The sequence below is a fragment of the Macaca fascicularis genome, chromosome 4, assembly GCF_037993035.2.
Source record: "Macaca fascicularis isolate 582-1 chromosome 4, T2T-MFA8v1.1".
Classification (NCBI taxonomy): domain Eukaryota; kingdom Metazoa; phylum Chordata; class Mammalia; order Primates; family Cercopithecidae; genus Macaca; species Macaca fascicularis.
In genome coordinates, this window is record NC_088378.1 from 155,455,635 (window position 1) to 155,470,513 (window position 14,879).

At 43.1% G+C, this 14,879-nt stretch overlaps 1 protein-coding gene across 2 annotated transcripts in view; it reads right to left on the reverse strand.

The window, feature by feature from the left end:
* CAP2 (cyclase associated actin cytoskeleton regulatory protein 2) overlaps positions 1 to 14,879 on the reverse strand; it is a 166,600-nt gene that overhangs the window by 119,401 nt on the left and 32,320 nt on the right. For both annotated transcript variants that reach the window (XM_045390542.2, XM_005553965.4), the window contains exon 3: positions 12,162 to 12,262. In XM_045390542.2, coding sequence (XP_045246477.2) covers positions 12,162 to 12,262 — 101 coding nt within the window. The remainder of the gene's footprint in view (positions 1 to 12,161; positions 12,263 to 14,879) is intronic.

A 14,879-nucleotide genomic window follows, 5' to 3' on the forward strand; every position in this document is an offset into this window, starting at 1 on the left:
TCAGCCCAAAACAAGCATGATACTTAATGGGCTGGCATTCCTGCTAAAAGATAAGCCTGTGTCAATATTTTTTAAATACTACCTTAAAGGTAATAGTAAATAAAAAGACATGAAAGGTATAAAAAGGAAGAGGTCAATAATTACTATTTGCAAATAACTATATACTTAAAAAGTGCTGGATAATCAACTGAAAAGCTCCAATAAACAACAACAAAAGTGAACTTCAGAAAGGTAGCCAGGCACAAAATTAACACAGAGAAATCAGCAGCCTTCACATACACGAACAACCAATTCAAAAATATATAGACAAAATTAGCGCATTTACTAAAAATAACAACCCCTGTCCTCCAAAATAAACTCAAGAATCATGCCAAAACTCTGAAGAAAAACTTGATAGAACTCCTGAAGGATACAAAAGTGGACTTGATTCAATGGAGAGACATATCCTGGTTTTGGACAGGAAGACTCAACATCACACAGATGTGAACATTTTAATACTAATTCATAATTTTAACCAATTCCAATAAAAACTCCAACATTTTTCTTCCAGAAACAGACAAGCTGATTTTAAATAAAAAGGCAAAGACAAGCAAGACCATCCAGGAGAACTCTGGATAGGAAAAGCCATGGGGGGAATTAACTCTATTACACATGAAGCATACTCTAAATCAGGGGTCCCCAACCCCCAGGACACACAGACTGGTACTGGTCCATGGCCTGTTAGGAAGTGGGGTGCACAGCAGGAGGTGAGCAGTGAGCAAGCCAGCCAGCAAGTAAGTGGAGTTTTGTCTATATTTATAGCCACTCCCCATCGCTTGCGTTACCGCCTGAGCTCCACCGCCTGTGAGATCGGCAATGGCATTAGATTCTCATAGAAGCGTGAACCCTATTGTGAACAGGGCATGCGAGGGATCTAGGTTGCATGCGTCTTATGAGAATCTAATGCCTGATGATTTGTCACTGTCTCCCATCACCCCTAAATGGGACTGTCTAGTTGCAGGAAAATAAGCTCAGGGCTCTCATTGACTCTATCTTCTGATGAGTATGTAATAATAATAGAAATAAAATGTAATCCCTCTCCCTGGTCCATGGAAAAACTCTTCCATGAAACCAGTCCCCGGTGCCCAAAAGGTTGAGTACTGCTGCTCTAAATCCTCAGTGACTAAAGCAGTTGGAACTGAGACATGAGCAGTACAATGGAATGAACAGAAAGTCCAAAAACAGACCTGAAGACCTACAGGTGTTCAGCATGTGATAAAGGCAGCATTTAGATCCATGGGGGAAATGGACTGATTAATGATAGTGATGGGAATTGCAGGAACCTATCGGGAAAAAAAAAAAGTTGGATCCATGCCTTACATCATTCGCCAAGATAAACTCAAATGTGGATCCAAATTATGTGTCAAAAATGAAGCCATGAAAGTGTTAGAAGAAAAAGGCTTTTTTCCTCTCTTTTTTTTTCTCTCTCTCTTTTTTTTCTTTAAGATGGAGTCTTGCTCGGTAGCCCAGGCTGGAGTGCAATGGCATAATCTCAATTCACTACAACCTCCAGTTCCCAGGTTCAAGCGATTCTCCTGCCCCAGCCTCCCAAGTAGCTGGGATTACAGGTGCGCACCACCACGCCCGGCTAATTTTCTTATTTTTACTAGAGACGGGGTTTCACCATGTTTGTCAGGCTGGTCTTGAATGCCTGACATCGTGATCTGCCTGCCTTGGCCTCCCAAAGTGCTGGGATTTGAGGCGTAAGCCACCACACCCAGCAGAAAAAGCCTTTTAAATGACAACTCACAATCTAGAAGCCATAAAAGAAAAAAAAAAAAGATATGTTTATAATGAATTCTCCTACGTAAAAAAATTTCTGGGTGGTAAAAAAAAAAACAAAAAAAAACAAAAAAAAAACAAAAAACATAAGCAATGTCTTTTTTTGTTTTTTTTCAAGATGGAGTCTCACTTTGTCACCCAGGCTGGGGTGCAGTGGCACAATCTCGGCCCACTGCAACCTCTACTTCCTGGGTTCAAGCAATTCTCCTGCCTCAGCCTCCCGAGTAGCTGGGATTAGAGGTGTGCGCCACCACGCCCAGCTAATTTTTGTGTTTTTAGTAGAGACAGGGTTTCACTGTGTTAGCAGGCTGGTCTCGAATGCTTGACCTTGTGATCTACCCACCTCGGCCTCCCAGAGTGCTGGGATTACAAGCATGAGCCACCGTGCCCAGCCTATGACTCTTAAACATATGAAAAGGTGCTCAACCTCACTCATCGTAAGAAAAATACAAATTGAAAACGACACAGAAATACCATTTGTCACCTATCGGACTGGCAAAACTCCACTGACGTCCCCCTCTGTAGGTGAGTCTGGGGAAAGAGACACACTCATCCATTGCTGATGAAAGTATAACAGGCATATTCCCCATGGAAGGCAGTTTACAATCGATCTCAAAAGCACAATGCCCTTCTCATCACCCAGCATCCTGCCCATCCCTGTTCTGCTGCTCTAGACCCACTCTCTACCCTGCTGCACCCTGCTCTGTGCTCCAGGCCAACCACCTAGACCAGCAGTCCCCAACCTTTTTGGCATCAGGGGTCAATTTCATGGAAGACAATTTTTCCACAGACAGAGCAGGAGGATGATTTGGGGGTGACTCAAATGCATTACATTTATCGTGCACTTTATTTCTATTCTTATTACATTGTAACATATCACGAAATAATTATACAACTCACCGTAATGTAGAATCTGTGGGAGCCCTGAGCTTGTTTTCCTGTAACTAGACAGTCTCATCTGGGGGTGATGGGAGACAGTGACAGATCATAAAGCATTAGATTCTAATAAGGAGCACAAAACCTAGATCCCTCGAATGTGCAGTTCACCATAGGGTTTATGCTCTTCTGAGAATCTAATGCCTCCACTGATCTGACAGAAGGCGGAGCTCAGGCAGTAAAATGAGGGATGGGGAGGGGCTGTAAGTACAGATGAAGCTTGCCCGCCACTCACCTCCTGCTGTGCAGCCTGGTTCTGAACAGGGTTGGGGACCCCTGACCTAGAAGGCATCAACATCCACAGGTTCCTTGGCTCCTGGATTCTCACTGGGTTCAGTGGAAGGCTTGACAGGAGACTGGAGCAAGGGAGGCAAGCGGAAGGTGGCCTTTATTCCCCTGGTTCTTCCTGCTGGTCTCCATCGCGTGGCTGTGTCTCTCTGCGGAAGGTTCTGATACTCGCCTCTCTCTCTTCCTCTCCAAACCTCGGTGTAGCAGTGATTCCTGTGACTGGTAGTCCTGGGTACTTTATGATTTCTTGTTTCCTGACTGCCGGCTCACAGCTTTGGAAATAGTCCCTTTATTAAACTCTCCTCAAATTCCCTTGTTTGGGCTAGGCGCGGTGGCTCATGCCTATAATCCCAGCACTTTGGGAGGCCAAAGTGGGCAGACCACTTGAAGTCAGGAGTTCAAGACCAGCCTGGCCAACATGGTAAAACCCTGTCTCTACTAAAAACACAAAAGAAAAAACAAATTAGTTGGGAGGGTGGCACGCACCTATAATCCCAGCTACTTGGGAGGCTGAGGCAGGAGAATCACTTGAACCCAGGAGGCAGAGGTTGCAGTGAGCCGAAATTGCACTGCTGTGCTCCAGCCTGGGTGACAGAGTGAGACTCTATCTCAAAAAAAAAAAAAAGAAAAGAAAAGAAAGAGAAAGAAAGAAAGAAAAAGTCCCTAGTTTGACCATGCCAAGATTAAGAGTTTAATCATCTTAACCTTAGAGACTCACAGGATCTATCCATGAGTATCCTTCCAGGACCCTAACTGGTACACCCAAGAATCCCATTTTGGAGAATTTATCCTCAGATATACTTGTGTATACAGATAATTCTGTGCATACATGCTTATGCACTGTAGCAAAAGATTAGAAACATCCCAACGTCCAGCAACAGGGGCCTGGTCAAATAAACAGTGATAATCTACACAGAGGAGTGTTTTGAAGCTGTAATAAACAGTGAAGAAGCTCGATGGACTCACAGAAAAGATCTCCAGAATATATTAAGTGAAGAAAACAAGGTGCAAAGCTGTGTATATAATGAGGTGACCGTCTAGTCATAAAAGGAAAATAAGAATAAATGTATTTTCAAAAATAAACACTGGAAGGATACATAAGTAACTAGAAAACTCGTCACCTTCAGGGGTATGGCGGGCAATGGGATGAACACGTACATTAGTATACAAAGTACATGCAGTGCTTTTCCTGGCTTCAATTTTTTAACCCATGCAAACATTTACTCAAAAAATTAGATCAGGCCGGGTGCAATGGCTCACGCCTGTAGTCCCAGCACTTTGGGAGGCCGAGGCAGGCGGATCACTTGAGGTCAGGAATTCGAGACCAGCCTGGCCAACATAGCAAAACCCCGTCTCTACTAAAAACACAAAAATTAGCCCGGCTTGGTGGTGCAGGTCTATAGTCCCAGCTACTCAGGAGGCTGAGGCAGGACAATCGCTTGAACCTGGGAGGGGAAGTTGCAGTGATCTGAGATCGCACCATTGCACTCCAGCCTAAGTGACAGAGTGAGACTCCGTCTCAAAAAAAAAAAAAAAAAAAAAAAAAAAAAAAAAAAAAAATTAAATTACTAAAAAAGCAGAAAGAAAAACACTGAAGCAAGAGTTCGGCAGAAAGCACATTTGCTGTCCAGGAAAAAGAAAAAGGGCAGGTATCATCTTAACCTTAGAGACTCATGGAATCTGATTCGTTGTTTTAGCAAGGTATCTTGGTGATGACTTTTTTCATTGGTAGAGTAGACGGGGCAATCCTGTGGTTGGTGAGGCCTGGTGGCCCTTTGAAGTCTGGTTTTGATTTCAAGTCCGGTTTCTTATTGGTCAGTCCCCAAAGCTCTAAGTGTGTTTATGAAATCAGGATGTTCAGTGAGATAGATGGAGATTGCGTGCTCTAGAAACAAACTTTAAGTAAAAAAGGAGTCACAGGGATGTCCAGTTAAGGCCTGAAATTTAGCAGGAGATGGGCTGTGGATTGAAGCATGTTTGGTAGTAAACTATGTGTTCAGTGCTGAGAATAAAACTTCCCGTTCTTGGGAAGACATGATAACAGAGGCTGATCTATCTGTGAGTTTTCTGAATTCTGCTAATTTGGTGCCAACAGCATAGTGAGTAATGACCAGGCCGAGCCCAGGCCAGTGCAAAGGAGCAGAAATGAAGATCCAGAGAGACAGAGTTCTGTCCCGGAGGCAGCATTCTCCTGGTCACTAAGAGGCACAGTAGCCTTCCACCCTCTCCTCTGCCCTGGGCCTGAGCCTGGTCGTGGAGACCCATCCTCCTCTTCTAGAAAGAGGGAGTGAGGAAGGAGGCAGGTCATTGCGGTCTTGCTTCTCACCAGGCAGTCAATTACCACAAGGGTGGCGGGAGACACAGCTGCCATGACAACTTGTAGGACCTGAAAGCACAGACACGTGGAGGCCTAGAGTCCTTTTAGATGAAGGAGTCAGATGTTCGTCTATTACCACAGGAGGGCAAGAAGAGAAGATGTGTTATCTTCGGTGTTCTGTGTATCCTTTTTCTGACATGGTTCCTTCTGCTTGCTTCTCATGGTGTTTTCCCTGGCATGGCTGAAGATGCTTTTTAGAATGGTGATGGGGCCACCCTACTGCAGGTTAAAGTAGGCGCCTGCCAAGGTGACAGACAGAGACTCTGGAGACTAGATTCCTGGCTCTGCCACAGCATTGCTGAGGTCTTTAACATACCACACACATCACCTAGCCTCTCTAATTTGCAGTTTTCTTCTCTGTAGAAGACAGAAAGACAGACAGACAGAGATGGAAGGAAGGGAGGGAGGAGAAAGGAGGGAACAAAGGAAGAAAAAGAAAATAAAAGCAAAGAAAGAAAGGGAGAAGTAAGGAAGGGAGGAAGAAAAACGAGGGAAAAAGGGAGAGAAGGAAGTAGGGAAGGAAAGAAGGATGAAAATATATGGAAAGAAAGGAAAAGAAAGAAAAGAGGGAGAAGAAAGGAAGGGAAGAAGGAAGCAAGAAAAAAAGAGAGAAAACAAGCAAGCAAGCCAAGGGGGTGGATGGGTGGATAACTGGAATGGATGACTTTTAAATGCTTCCTTCTCTAAAAATTCTGGCTATCGTTAATGACTAAGACAGTAAGAAAGAAGATGCCCGATTTAAAGCCTGGATGAAACCCAGAGGCAGAATTCTTGATGCAAGTCATTTTTTGGATATCTGTCATTTGGTGAAACTGAAACACATACAGATTCTTCGGGCTTGCAATTGCCAAGATATTCTACATCTAGTGGTAATAAAAATTAATGTTCAAATTAAAACAGTGAACAGGAAACTGGAAGTTCATGGGGAGAGCTAGTTGGCTGCAGGCAGAGTGGGGAGGTGAGGAGATCGACGTGGAATGGGCTGGTTTGCTGAGTCAGCCCCAAAGTGGTGCTTCTGATAAGATTTTTTGGGATGGGGATCCTGTATAGACACAGATTCTAAAGCACCAAAAATGTAAATGGTCACTTTTTAAATGAGTACAAATGATCCATAAATGTTTTCGAGAATTGAAAGAACTGAAAGAATACAAGATACCATCCGTAAAATACACATGCAGATATTTTGTACTATATATTCCAGATGTAAGGTTATTATATGTTTCAGAGATAAGATTCAGGTAAAGGAAGATGTGACAACTCGTAGGACCAGAAAGCACAGATTGGTAGAGGCCTACAGGTCCTTTTAGATGAAGGAGCCAGATGTTCATCTATACCACAGGAGAGCGGAAAGACGTTTTGTCTTTAGTGTTCTGTGTATCCTTTTTCTGACGTGGTTCCTTCTGCTTGTTTCTCAGGGTATCTTCCCTGGCATGGCTGAAGATGCTCTTTATAATGGTGGTGAGGCCACACTATTGCAAGCTCTTCATTTGGAAACCGAATGGCTCCCTCATGCTTTCAGGCTGAGAGAACTGATGAGTCAGGTGCATGGGCTATTGGGAGCCAGAGGCCCTGATAAATTATGTCGTCCTGCCTCGTTAAGGAGATGAAGGGACTAGCTCAAGGTCATGCTGTCAAAAGCAAGGCCACTCTAACTCCAAATATTAATACAAACTGCCAGTGCAAGTCAGAGGAAGAGGGACTTCTCTTTTTGCCACTCTTTGAACTCATTAACTGAACAGCATGGTACAAAATGAGCAACCTATTTTGTAGATGATTTAAATAAATGGTAAAGACTAGGGACATCTAGCATAGTGACCGTGACCCATCAAAAGTGAGGCTCTAATAACTTTCTGATCATGTTCATCCTTTATAGAAGTCAGGGAACTCAAGGACAGAATATTGTGCGGCATGTGATTTAATCATAGTATGCTTTATGTGTGTTATGTTTAGTTGAATTTTATTGCCCTTTTGTTCAAATTGTGGTTCTTTCATTTTAAATAATTAGTAAGAATTATTTTTTTAAATGCTATCTTTTTTTAAACTTCTAGTTTAGGTTCCGGGGTACACATACAGGTTTGTTATGTAGGTAAATTTGTGTCACGGAGGTTTGGTGTACAGATTATTTCATCGCCCGAGTGATGAGCATAGCACCCCACAGGTACTTTCTGATCCTCACCCTTTTTCCACCCTCCACCACCCAGTTGGCCCACTGTCTGTTATCCCCTTCTTTGTGACCATGTGTTCTCAATGTTTAGCTCCCACTTACTAGTGAGAGCATGTGGTAATAACAGTTTTTTAAATCCACTTCAATCAAGAACAGGAAATAAATATTCCAGATTCCCAGAAACATTTAAAATGTAAGTTTTAGAAATCTCCAAAAAGGACTTGGGTTAGGAAAAGCTATGATGTGCAGCTGCTTCACATTTGTCACATCAATTAGAAATAGACCTGAGATCAGTTCCACCATGACTCCTAACAATAGGATAGCTTTGTTAAAAAATAACCCCCAATGGGCAGGGCACGGTGGCTCACGCCTGCAATCCCAGCACTTTGGGAGGCGGAGGCGGGCGGACTGGCTGATCACGAGGTCAGGAGATCGAGACCATCCTGGCTAACACTTTGAAACCCTGTCTCTACTAAAAATACAAAAAAATTAGCCGGGCATGGTGGTGGGCACCTGAAATCCCAGCTACTGGGGAAGCTGAGGCAGGAGAATGGCATGAACCCAGGAAACGGAGCTTGTAGTGAGCCAAGATCATGCCACTGCACTCCAGCCTGGGTGACAGAGCGAGATTCTGTCTCAAAAAAAAAACAAAAAAAAAACACAACCCTAATGACCAGGTGCAGTGGCTCACACCTATAATCCTAGCACTTTGGGAGGCTCAGGAGGGCAGATCACAAGGTCAGGAGTTCAAGACTGGACTGGCCAACATAGTGAAACCCCATCTCTGCTAAAAATACAAAAATTAGCCAGGTGTGGTGGCACACACCTGTAATCCCAGCTACTTGGGAGGCTGAGACAGGAGAAACGCTTGAACCCGGGAGGCGGAAGTTGCAGTGAGCTGAGATCACACCATTGCACTCATGCCTGGGCAACAGAGCGAGACTCTTGTCTCAAAAAAAAAAAAAAAAAAAAACCCAAATCACATAAATCTATTTATGGATAAATGATGTCCAACCAAGGGCTAGGTCTTATATAGGCCCAGTTTCTAGAGGATCTGCTTCTTGACATTGAGAACTCTATTTACCCAACATCTATTATAAAATCATGCATGTATGCAATTATGCATACAATTATCTATTGTTTTTTAAAAGGGGTGCAAGCTGTGTCATGGTTCTTGGGTTGAAGAGTAGTTTAAACAAGTCCTTTGGTTTAGGTTGCACACAAGAAGGCTTTACAAGATCTAATCTTTTCTAAACCTGTTATGCTCTTCGGTTCAGCAGAGATACCTAATTGTAGCTATTAGTTCCCCTTTTTTGTGGTCCGTTCTGTCAATAGACTATTGAGTGTTCAGTAAATTAAACCCAACCAGCAGCCAACACATCGAGACAGACGTTAAATCATAGCTTGGCTGCCCTTATTCCTTACTGGTATCTGTGAAATGGCTTTTAAGCCCAGGCACAGGATTTAACATGATGCACATTTGTGTCACTCTCAAATTTCCATCCTGTACAATCAGGTATGTGAGGGCTTTTTTTCTAGGCAACAGGTGTGTTCTTGGAATAAAGTTCAGCCCCCACTTCTGGCTGATGTGAGAGGCAACAGCTGCAAGCTTAATGCCAATGACACATGGTTCTATAAGCCAGAGAAAAAATAAACAGCATGTTCAAAGTATTAAAGTCATGGGCAGATGGACTATAGCTGCCTGTACTTTTCTTTGTGTTGTAGAGCTGGAGTCTAAACTTTCAGATGACAAGTGTTTCTTTCTTTCTCTCTTTCTTGCTTGTCTTTCTTCCTTCCCTCTTTTATTCTTTTCCTTCCTTTCCTCTATTTTTTAAAAACTAGTGAGAACGTAACATTTCCTTAAGCATTACATATTCGTTATTGAGAATATTCCTTCATCTGAGTCATCCTGTTTACAGCCTGATGAATGAAGAGATGAAAAACTTAATATTAATCAAGCTACACTTTATATCTCACTTTGTTCTAAAAAGAACTTAAAGGGACTGTTTACTGTGCAATTTGAAGACAGCACACAAATCCTTTTTAAAAAATGCAAAGTTAAATGCACTTATTTATAGGCCTCATTATTCTCCTATAAAAAGTTTCTATCTAGAATTTTTGAGATACTCCTAATGAGTTATAATGTACTGTGTACCTCAGAAGCCTAATGTTGACATTAATTAATAGTAACCATAGTGATACAATGATTACTGTGATAGTGTTGAAGAGAGAAAATGTTCATCAATCACTCAAGCATCTTTTTCAGTGTATTACAGATAATATTCCTTTGTGTATGCTAGCATTCAGGAGTTATCATGTCTCAGAATATGAGAGGCTCAGCCACTCTCTTGCTGCATACAAGGTTTCTTGTAAACAAAAACACTGAGGAAAAGAACAGACTAGAGTAGTAACGATAGAGCTGTGGGATACATTTGATGCGGACGCTTCTTAGTGCCCAGGTTTTTCCAGAACTCATATATATCAAGGCTTGTCTCTTTCACCAAGGGGTATACTTCAACAGAAATGGAGAAGTATCTTTGTTTTTCTCAGATGTGGCAAACAAATACATTGCAATATGATGAGATAAGCACCTATTTAATTACAATCTTGGAGCCTCTGGCATAACCAGAGTCACTGGATCCCCTGGGAGACTGGTGTTGTGTGTTGCATATGATGTCTAATTGGGAGGGGAGCAAAGAGAGAATCCCTTTATACTTTTTTTTTTAAGCCCCAAACCACAACTTTATTGAAGAATCAGATTTTCTGTGAATCTATACTGACAATGGTTTTGCCAGGATTGTGCTGTTGCTGAGAAATCTATAGGTAGGTGGATTTGGAATTCAATCCTTAGTGAGAAACAAAGGTCAAAGAAAAAGAAGAATCCAGTGATAAATGTCTTTTTATGTTTTTAATTGGTTTGGCTATCACATTAGATTTTCACTAAATGCATGCAAACAATGACTAACCCCGGAGATGATGCTAATATGTTTTAAAATACGAAAAGTGTCTAAAACTGGCAGGCTAGCTTAGGTAGCTTTAAAGTTCTCTTCCAATCCAGAGATTATCAAACTCTGTGTTTTTGCTTTTCCTCAGGCTGTACTTTGTTCAAAATTAGAGTAAGATACACATAACATAAAATTTACCATCTTAACCATTGTCAGTGTATAGCTCAGTAGTGTTAAGTATATTCATATTGTTGTACAATCTCCAGAACTTTTTAATCTTGGAATACTGAAACTCTGCACTCATTGAACAATTTCCTATTCTCTGCTCCCTCCAGCCTCTGGCAAACACCATTCTACTTTATCTCCACAAATTTGACCACCCCAGGTACTGCAAATAAGTGGAATCATACAGTATTTGTCTTTTTGTATCTGGCTTATTTCACTTAGCATCATGTCCTCAAGGTTCATCCATATTACAACATGTAACGGCATTTCCTTCCTTTTCAAGGGTGAATAATATTCCATTGTATGTAAAGACCACATTTAGTGCATCTGTCAGTGCCCACTGGAGTTGCTTCCACCTCGTGGTTATTGTGAATAATGCTGCTATGAACATGGGTGTCTCTTGGAGATGCTGCTTTTAAATTTGGGGGATATACATAAAAGTGAAATTGTTGGATCATATGGTAGTTCTTTTTTTTTTTTTTTTTTTTTTTTTTTGAGGAGCCAACATTCTGTTTTCCACCATGCCTGCACCACTTTACATTCCCACCAACAGTGCATAGAGGCTCCAGCTTCTCCCCATCCTAACCAGTACTTGTTAATTCCTGTTCTTTGGATAGTAGCCATCCCAATGGATGTGAGGTGATATCCTCAGGCCGCATTTTAGAGAAAGAAGAAGGGTGGCTGGTGACTGAGTCAGCTCAACCAGGGGAACTTTTTTAAAGCATAAATCAAATCACCCTGAGTCCTCTGCCCGGTGACCCCAGGTGGCTTCCCATCACAGTGGGAAGGAGAGCCAAGTCCCTCACTGTGACGAGAAGAGCATGTTGTACTCTGAGCCCTTGTTATCCTTCTCCCTTATCTTCTCCCAGACGTTCTGTTCTGCTGGGAACACACCACGCTTGCTCTGAGCCTTTGCTCTTGCTGTTCCCTCTGCCTGGAACTCTCTTCCCCACATCTCTCCACAGCTCACTACCTCTCTTCATCAGGTCTCTGCTCAGTGTCACCTCAGATACACCTTCCTATCTCAAGCAGTATCCCTGCTTCCAGCACTCTAAATCATGACCCTGCTTTCTTATTCTTTTCGTACTTAACACTACCTGAATTCGTTTATATATTTGTATATATCATCTGTTTCCCAGACTAAAGTGGAAGTTCTGTGAGAGCAGGATGTGGCCTATCTTGTTCATCCCCATGCTTCTAGCTTCCAGAACAGTGCCGGGCAAGGCTCTATCCATAGGCGTTGAAGGAACAATTTAATGAATAAATGGGCAAATGAATGTTTTAGCCACCATCTGCCTAGCCAGAGTAAAAAAACAAATAAAGATCTCCTCAGGCTGTTTAGAGTTGTCAGAGGCTGGGCTGGTAAGTTTAAACTCCACTGAGAACAGGGGAGGAAAGTACTTACGTGGGTCTCCACATCCCCAGCAAGGATCCTACTGTTCTTTAAAAACTCGGCCACCATACTGTTCATCAGCTTGTCAAAGGCTTCCACGGAGGGTGCCACACCTTGGGGAAAGGAGCATTTTGTTATTCCCTGGCAGTTGAATGAAAACCTGGGACTAGCTGGCGCGGTGGCTCACACCTGTAATCCCAGCACTTAGGGAGGCCAAGGCGGGCAGATCGCCTGAGGTCAGGAGTTCAAGACCAGCCTGGACAACATGGTGAAGCCCGTCTCTATAAATATACAAAAATTAGCTGGGCGTGGTGGTGGGCACCTGTAATCCCAGCTACTTGGGAGGCTGAGGCAGGAGAATCGCTAGAACCTGGGAGGTGGAGGTGATCTCAGTGAGTCGAGATCGCGCCACTGCACTCCAGCCTGAGTGACGGAGCGAGACTCCGTCTCAAGAAAAAAAAGAAGAAAAGAAAACCTGGGACTGTCTTGCCATAGGCAATATGGAAGTTTAATATCATCAATGTCATTCTCACTAATTCATTCGCTAAGTCATTCCTTCACTCAATCAGTGTTTTTGTTATTTGTTCCTTGAGACAGGGTCTCACTCTCTATCACCCAGGCTGTGCTGGAGTACAGTGGCGTGATCTTGGCTCACTGCAACCTCCATCTCCTGGGTTCAAGTGATTCTCCAGTCTCAGCCTCCCAAGTAGCTGAAACCACAGAAGTGTGCCACCATGCCCGGCTAATTTTTGTCTCTCCATGTTGGTCAGGCTGGTTTCGAACTCCTGGGCTCAAGTGATCAACCCACCTAGGCCTCCCAAAGTGCTGGGATTACAGGCGTGAGCCACCATGCCTGGATCTCAATCAATGTTTATTAAACATTTCTCAACAGCTCCGGAAAACACTGTTTTGCTATTTTTCATCCTCCTGAGTAAAGACGCTACATAATTTCATTTCACTCCCTCCGAACCCAGGGAGGTAGGTAGCACCATTGCAATGTTACAGATGAGGAAATGGCTTGCAAACACAGCACTTGACTGGGCCACAGTTACAGACCAAACAAAAGGCAGATCCAAAACCTGAACCCAGCCGATTCATTCAAAGCCAGTGGCCCTTCCTCCATAGCCACCTGCTCAGGTGCTGTAATGACCTTACAATCCCAAGATTACCGAGGACAGTCAGAAGGTAATAATGAACTCTGGGCAAGGAGGAAAAGAAAGCTGATTTCACTCCTTTTCTTCCTTCTTCACCCCCAGGGGGCGGGAGGACAACCACAGTGGGAGTGAAACTGACTGCTGAGGCCATACCCGTTGGGTTCAGAGCTGCCAAATTACTGGCAAAGCTCAGGTGGCAACTGCCCAACAGGTGTGCTCTGCATTTCCTTCCTTGCCTTTTAATTAACAGAAAAAAAATGTAAGTCCCTGACTTCATGTCCCTAATATTAAGAAATACAATACTGAGAAACTATGAAAACTCTAACCAAAACCTAGGATTCCTTTCCTCATGTTGTACAAATACATCATCCATGCTCACAAAACTATTAGGTGAGTGTCTTTCTTTTTCTTTTTCCCAATTACCCATTTCCACAGGCCCAAAGGGTGATGGAAATGTTATTTACGGCTCTGCAGGTGTGTTGTAACTTCTGAGCAGGATGCTGAAGCTAGATGTTGAAGCTGAGTAAGTTACCTTAAAGTTCACAGCACAGTATGTAACAACTTCTGGAACATAAGAAGGACACAAGCCCAAAGGCTCCTTATGGATCCCTTTGGAAACAGATAAACCTGTTTGTTGCTATGGAAGACGCCCCAGGCGGGGCACGGGGTGAGGGGCGGGGGAGGTGGGGTGCGGTCTCTGCTGAGTATTTAAAGTGGGAGAAAGTTTCAGAAATGTGTCAGAGTCCTCTTCTGACAGAGCAGAAGGTACAAATGATAAAAGGGAATATGTTCCAATTTCCTTTCATCGTTCAGCTCTGTTCACACCTCCTGCAGGCAGACCTGTCTTTCTCTCCAAACTGCATCCTTTGAGCATCCCTTAATCAAAGAATTTGGGGCCCTGAATAGTAATGCATTGAGACCAAAGATTCTGGAGCATCAGGACTGCGGATAATTCATCTTCAATTTTCTTGCACCTAGCATGGTGTTTGTCACATTGTAAAAACGCAAAAATATTTCTTCAACCGTTGACCTGGACTTACCCGATTGTCATCAGAGAAAAACAAAAAGCACTCACCTTCTAAAGCACATCATAATACCAGTATCAAAATAGAGTGGTCTTTTGATCTATGCCTATTATGAATTTGTAAGGGATTATGTTCCTTCTAAAAGTTTCTTTTTTTTTTGAGATGTAGTCTCGCTCTGTCGCCCAGGCTGGAGTGCAGTGGGGTGATCTCGGCTCACTGCAAGCTCTGCCTCCCGGGTTCACGCCATTCTCCTGCCTCAGCCTCCCGAGTAGCTGGGACTACAGGCGCCCGCCACCACGCCTGGCTAATTTTTTGTACTTTTAGTAGAGACGGGGTTTCACTGTGTTAACCAGAATGGTCTCGATCTCCTGCCTGCCTCAGCCTCCAAAAGTGCTGGGATTACAGGCAGGAGCCATTACTCCTGGCCAAAAGTTTCTTTTAAAGTAAAAAAAAACTTAACTTTTGCTATAACATTGTCATAATGATATTTACAAGTAAGGTAAAAGGTTGTTCTGCGGATTTGTCAAAAGTAGAATTTAGAAAATTGTCAA